Source organism: Alligator sinensis, unplaced genomic scaffold (genome assembly GCF_000455745.1).
Source record: "Alligator sinensis unplaced genomic scaffold, ASM45574v1 scaffold360_3, whole genome shotgun sequence".
NCBI lineage: Eukaryota > Metazoa > Chordata > Crocodylia > Alligatoridae > Alligator > Alligator sinensis.
This window is the reverse complement of record NW_005841977.1, coordinates 2876176-2883418: the sequence shown is the minus strand read 5'-3', so window position 1 is coordinate 2883418 and position 7243 is coordinate 2876176. Positions and strand designations below refer to the sequence as shown.

The 7243-nt window shown below is 47.1% G+C and overlaps 1 protein-coding gene across 4 annotated transcripts in view; it reads right to left on the bottom strand.

Moving 5' to 3' along the window:
- TTC1 (tetratricopeptide repeat domain 1) overlaps nucleotides 1–7243 on the bottom strand; it is a 54941-nt gene that overhangs the window by 47085 nt on the left and 613 nt on the right. For all 4 annotated transcript variants that reach the window (XM_006021075.3, XM_006021076.3, XM_006021074.3 and 1 more), the window contains exon 2: nucleotides 5537–5883. In XM_006021075.3, coding sequence (XP_006021137.1) covers nucleotides 5537–5866 — 330 coding nt within the window. In that variant the 5' untranslated portion in view covers nucleotides 5867–5883. The remainder of the gene's footprint in view (nucleotides 1–5536; nucleotides 5884–7243) is intronic.

Below are 7243 nucleotides of genomic sequence, written 5' to 3'. Positions count from 1 at the left end.
CAGGAAGGAAATGGATGAGAGTCTTGTTAATAGCAGCAGAACAAAAATCAGTAGCAGCACAGTAACTGCAGCTTTTCATCTGCAGTCCCTAGATGAGGCCATCATGTCATTTTTGTTCCAACTAGTAGGTTATCTCCACCTACTAAATGGAGTAAAAACCCCTCACTTCAGAACAGAGCATGTTTAAACTGTACAGAGGTTGATTGCTTCGGCCTCATCAATCACACAAAGAAAGCTGGTAGGTGGACTTCTCAAGCCCTGCTTATAATGAACATCAAGAACAATATTTGATTATAGGTGGGAGGGAAGCTTGTAAGACTGGTCTTACACATAACTCAGCCTGATTCTCTGTATACTGTAAATAAATTCTTAACATGAATACTGCTAAGCACATAGTAGTTTTGCCATTGTGGTAAGGTTCACAGCTCTCCATCTATTAAAGTGAATACACCAGCCAACAACATAAGATCTTGCAATATCCTTTAACCTTTTTGTGACCATATGTTTTAAGGAAGTTGCCCAACTCCTATCTTTTTCTAATGAAATCTTCTTGATTTAAGACTTGCCTGCTTTTGCACTTCAGAAACACCCTCTATTAGAGGATTCCAAAGCAGTCTGCAAACAGTCACAACATTTACTTGCTCATTTTATTGGTTGGGGGGGAAGGGGCAATGGAAGTGAAACAGACAGGTTTAGTGATTTGTTCACATTTACATAAGAAGTCAGCCAAGGTGAGGGCCTAAGAAATTCTGATTCCCAGTCCTTTTATAGCCACTAGACTGAGTTGCATCCTAGTTCATAACTTCTGCTATGAACATGATCTTCCCTGGAAGTTAGGTATTCTATAAAGGGGACTTCAGACAGGCGCCTAATTACATTATTTCTGCTGTAGTCAAACTTAGAGGAGTCCTGCTCACAAACCAAGAATCCATTATATTTGGTACTGTACAAGACAGAATAAGTATACTACCCAGCCTTTATATCAGCCTTTTCATCAATGGATCTCGGAGGCCTTTACAAAGGAGATGAGTACCATGGATCCCATTTTACACGTGGAAAAAGCAACATACAGAGTGGTGAAGAGCTTTTCCTGCCCTCACCCTGCAGAACCACGGAAGAGCCAGAAATAGAACCCACACCACCAGTCTCTCCCCTTCATAAGGCCACACTCCCCAACTGCCCCAAGGTTCTTACATGACATTTGATTCACAAAGAGAAATGAAGAATAAGGAAATTTCTTACATTTGTCATTTTGATCAAATTGGTAGAAATAAACTACTTGAGGAACACAAATAAGCTTGCTAATACTGAACCGCATATAACAGAGTTCACTTGCTCGGCCACTTCTGAGTTTGGCCGCTATCACAACCGTACATATTTAAAATCTGTAATTTTCTACTTACCATAACTGATACCAAGACCTTAGTGGAATTTCAACTGTATATATTGACATGAATCTCCCCAGTTCCCTAATTCTAATATGGGGAGCTGGCCAGGAAACATTACAACATGTGGTTCCAACTTGCCCAAACCAAAAAATAGAACATGTAACCGTAGAATTAATTTTGTATGGTGGTGTCCACCAGGCAGACTGTAGTAAGAGTACTGATATATAGCCCTTTCCCCTTCCCGCCCCCTCCCCATGTCATTCTACACCTCCTGTTCTTCTATGCTGTTCTTGTAAGCTCACTGTCTTCCTTCAAAGCTCTATTCAGTTTTATTTTAGCTTCTATTCCATCTACTCTCCACTCCACCCTGCAGTGGTTATTGCCATTCCTGTACTTCAGTATTTATATTACTCTTTGCAGGGAACAAAGTTAAACTGGTTGCTACCCGTGTAAAATAATGCTCTCCTTTGTGGTTCTACTCTTCATCATCCATCGTTCCTTCATGTTGCCCAGCTCTCTCCCACCCATCCACCCTCAGCTCCTGCCTACTTACCCACATCCCCGGGTGTAACTTGCACTGCTTTTGTACAGCCTAAAATACACAGGGCTCAGGAATGGAGAAATATGCAGCTAACTAGAGGCAGCTGACATATTAGGTAGCTATTACTGTGACTTGCCTCTAGGAAAACAGGTAATAGCCTGCTTGCATTTACAAAACATCTACTTCAATATGGATGCAGACTGATAAAATCTAAACCAGTGCAGTGAAACTTACACTAGGCATGTATAAGCCCTGATTCTTGCAGGTATGATTCTACACCTGTTTGGAGAAAGCTACCCCATTATTGGTGAATGTACAGTCTTACCACTACCCTTTTTAACCCCAGCATAAATGTCCACTGCCTGCAGTCTACCTCACTATGATCTATTATTCAGCACACTTGTTGTGTATGTTAGTTTGAAAAAGAGCTTTCAAACAAGGGTGGTGTCTTGTTAAATTTGCAAGAGGTCACACATACCTATAGTACAAATAAATCTGGTGGAGACTCCTCTTTATAATCCATTTTAACTTGTATAATCTCACCAAGTACTGAAGAGCAAATTACCATATAGAAAGACTGAAACTCTGCTGAAGAGCCCTACTGTAATTATCTGCCTCACTAGACAGTCTAATCACATTTTAAAATACATGAATCACTACTCTGAAACCATGTGGTCTTCTCACAGTAGACCTATGAGGTCATCCTAAAACAAGAGAGATCTATTTTTACAAAATTTAGAAGTTAGATTTTATATTTTAACCTTATGTTTTGCAATATTAAAAGATTTGCAAGTAAATTAATACAAAACTAGATCCTGTAGATGTAAGCTGTTTGAGCAGCCATATTTTTAACAAAAATTCATCACTTCCTCATGGTGAACATACTTAGTTTAAACCTGAGTTAAATAACTCAAAAAATTCAAATACTCATGCATATGCATTCACTGGAATTTTTTTAAAGTCAACTCTCTCCAAAAAGTTGCCATTTAAACCACTACAGGACTGTCCTAGTGAACAAGAGCTAGATAAAAATGGATTACTCCCATCTCATTTCTAGCAAAATGAGATAAATGCAAGCACACAAAGGGTGCTGGTTGAATTTTCCCTTTAGTGTTAATAATCTGAAGGGTTCCATTTTAAATCCAGTTAACTTCCTAAAAGAAGCAGTCAATTTCAGGTAACAAAATTGTCTTGAAGCCCCCCTGCCAGTTTTTATAAGTTTATCTGATTTTGAATGGTGTTTTTTCTCTACTCTGTTTAGGACTGAGGAAAGCATACAAAATAAAATATATGAAAGGATAAGTTTTTTGCTGTATAATCTTGCAGTTCAGATTACCTTGGCCAGTAATCATACCAGTTTGTCCATCCCGAGGGTGCTCAACCTCTGGCCCACAGGCCAAATGAAATCTGGTCTTCAGGGCTCCCCGTGATGGCAATACTGCCATCCCTCCCTGCTGCCAAAATCCCAAGCCCCATGGGGCAGGTCAGAGCCTGCCCCGATGGTTGAGGTGGATGTGGTCTACCTGGACTTCAAGAAGGCCTTTGACACTGTTTCTCACCCCATTCTCATTAAAAAATCTAGGAGACTGTGGCACTGATACCTACACAGTCAGATGGGTAGCAAATTGGCTTGATGGTTGCACCCAGAAAGTGGTGGTGGACAGGTCATTTTCGACCTGGAGGGATGTGGGCAGTGGAGTTCCCCAGGGCTCGGTCCTTGGGCCTGTGCTATTCAACATCTTTATCAGCAACTTGGAGGTGGGCGTGGAAAGCACGCTGTCCAAATTCACTGATGACAAAGATGTGGGGAGAAGCAGGTGCACTGGAGGGGAGGGACAGAATCCAACTAGATCTAGACAGGTTACAGAGGTGGGCGGATGAGAATAGAATGGAATTCAACGCAGACAAGCGCAAGGTGCTGCATCTAGGGAGAAGGAACCAGCAACACACCTATAGGCTGGGGAACACCCTTCTCAACAACACAGTGGCTGAAAGGGATCTTAGAGTCATTGTAGATTCCAGGATGGACATGAGCCGCCAATGCGAGGAAGCGGTCAGTAAGGCTAACCGCACCTTGTCATGCATCTACAGATGCATCACACACAGGTCCAGGGAGGTGAGTTCTGGGTGCCGCACTTCAAGAGGGATGTGGCTAACCTTGAGAGGGTCCAGAGAAGAGCCACTTGCATGGTTGGGGGGCAGCAGGGCAAGCCCTATGTAGATAGACTAAAGGGCCTGAATCTATTCATCCTCCACAAGAGAAGACTAAGAGGGGATCTGGTGGCTGTCTATAAACTCACTGGGTGGGGGGGATCAGCAGAAAATAGGTGAGGCTCTGTTCCCCTAGGCACCACCTGAGATAACAAGAAATAACGGCCACAAATTGATTGAGAGTAGGTTCAGGCTTGATATCAGGAGGCATTACTTTATGGTTAGGGCTGCCAGGCTCTGGAATGGGCTCCCAAGGGAAGTGGTACTCTCCCCTATCCTGGGGGTCTTCAAGAGGAAGTTGGATAGATATCTGCCTGGGGTATTGTGATCCCAGCACTTGTTCCTACCCAGGGCAGGGGGTTGGAGTTGATGATCTGTTCAGGTCCCTTCTGATCCTAGAAGGTATGAGCCAGGCCCCAACCCTCCCCCAACACAGCCAGATCAGGCCTGGGTCACACCCTCTTCCCTCCACTCAGCTGGGTTGGGGTCAGGCTGCGGGTCCTTCTGGTAGTACATGCCCACACCCCCTCCTCCTGTGCAGATTGTTTACCACAGTTGTGTCATGTCAAGCCTGCTCCCCCCTGCCCAGCCAGGCTAGGGAAAGGCAATGCCCCTGTCTTGCTTGCACAAGGCTAGGCCATGCCCGCCCAGCCAGGTTGGGGCCTGGTCATACCCCTCTCTCTGTGTGACTGGACTGTAGCCAGGTCATGCCCCTTTTCCCACGAAGGGCCAGGCTAGGGCCAGATCAAGCCCCTTCTCCGCACTGGATCAGGGCCGGGCTGCCTGCACCGCCTTCTGCATGGCTGGAGGGAGCCTCAGGTGATGGATTGGGTCCACCAGCCAGATCCAGCCCACGGAAGGAATCAGGCGCTACCAATCTGGCCTGCTGAAAAAGGTTGAGCATCACTGGTCTATTCTGTCAGAAAACTAAGTAACCCATCAATCTAGCATGGTTAAGGAGTACAAGTTTCTGTGGCCAAAGGCATGCAAAGAAATTGTGTGGTACCACCATGTTGAGCCACTTTTTACTTCCCAACCCAAATGTTTTAGCTAGGTGGACTAGGGGCTACCTTTATTATACATCCAGGGAGAAAGGTTCAAATTCATACTTTTTAGCTGCATAGTTAGATGCATTAACCACTGTACGATCCAACCTCTGATCACACCAGGAAAATGCATGAAGGAGTAATAGTTTGGTTGATAGCATCTCCGTGCTACTATCACTTAAAAAATGAATTTTAACTAGATGCTACCCATGTAACTATGTATTGGAGTTAAATGTAAGGTCTGTAAATTTCATCTGCATGTTGCATTTTACATCACTTAATATTTTAATAAAGTATTAAAAATATGTAAGCATGTGGCATTCATTTGCAATTTTGATGTAAAAGGTTACCTGTTTTTCCTCCTCAGGCATGTCTTTTTCCAGTTCTAGTAAGTATTCTTCATCTAATTCGGTTTGTTTCTCTGAGGAATCTTCATTGTTCGTTATCTTCTCTTCTTCATCTACTCTGGGCACCTTGCCCTCAAAGGATTCAGGACAGTCATGAAAGCACTCATCTGTTGCTCCGGTTTCCTGGGTAGCAGACTGCATATCTCCCCTCTCCAGACTCCTTCCAAGGCATCCATCTTTGGAGCCAGCGGTCATGGAATCGCTGCTGTGATCAGCAAGCTTCAAGTGATGGAGAGTTTCCTCTGGGGGCCTGGAATCTTCAGACTCTTCCATCTCTGAAGCCCTGGCCACTGCAAATGAGAGAGGAACAATGATCCATAGGGTGCCCAGGAGACAGAACTTCCATCTGCAGGATTTCAAAGTACTTGGTAGAGACTAGTTTATCCTCATGACACTGGTCGGCTACAGTAGAGCGTTACCTACTTTGATCCATGGGGAAATGAATATCTGGCTGCTAAAGCAATTTGTCCAACTGGGCCCCATGAACATGTGCATGTGGGAATGGTGGCCCCAGAGGTCACATACCACGCTCCCCCCAGGCTAAAAGTCCGGCCCACAGGTTGGATCCAGCCGGCAGCGGGCTCCATTTCTCAGCAGCCCGTCTGCATGGCTTGGGCTGGTTTCCGTGGAGACTGGCCCTAGCATGTTGGCAGGCAGCAGTGGTGTCAGCCTCTTCCTGGGAGGGGGGAGGTCGAGGGGGAACTGTGCTGCAGGCGGGAGTGGGGCAGGCAGGGGCAGTGGTGCCACTGGGAGGGGCGTCTGTGGGGGGCTACGGGGAATTTTGAGGTGGCTACAGCCCCCTCAAGCGCTATCCCAGCTGGCAGGGTGTGCAGCAATGTGCAAAGCTGCTTTGGAGCCCGGCTGGGATCTTGCAGCTGTGACAGTGTGGTCCAGAGCCGAGGCAGAGCTGTGATCCACTGCTTGCAAATCCCTACCCAGAGCATGGAGACTGCAGGTTGCGGCTCTGCCTCAGCTCTGGACCACTGTCACTGCAACATCCCAGCCAGGCTCGCAGCTCTGCACCCTGCCGCACACCCTGCCAGTGCTGTGGGGGCCAGTCTCCATGGAAACCCTGGTCTCATCCTATCACAGCAGGGCTGCTGCTGAGGTCTCCATGGAAACTGGCCCCAGCTGTGTGGGCAGGGGCTGCTAGGAAATGGAGTCCGGCCACTAGCCAGAGCCACCACTTTGCCCACCCCTGCCCAGGGTGACCGCCCATCCATAACTGGGCAGGACAGCCCCAGAATGGAAACCTCCAGTCCTAGATCCAGGCTGCACGATGCCGGGACACCATTGGTCTTGGATTCTCAGAGTTGTGCAGGGATCTGTGGGAAATGCCGGGTTTCCCCTTGCAGGCTGGCAGTGATCCAGCCTGCAAGGGCTGCTAGGAGTGGGATGCAGGGGGGGGTCCACGTGTGTGTGTGCACCTGCACATGTGCCCAGGAATACAGACAGGCGGCGTGGAGAGCAACTCCCTGCAGGTAAGTCTACAGAGGAGAAGGGGCATAAGGGATAGATCACGGTCCTCCTGGTGAGGAAAGGAGCAGGCCAGGGACTGGGGGCACTGCCCCACCAGGGCGGTGCGTGGGGCTGGGGTGTGAAGCAGGACTGGGCCACGGGCAGCTCACCCAGGAGGCATGAGGCATTGGG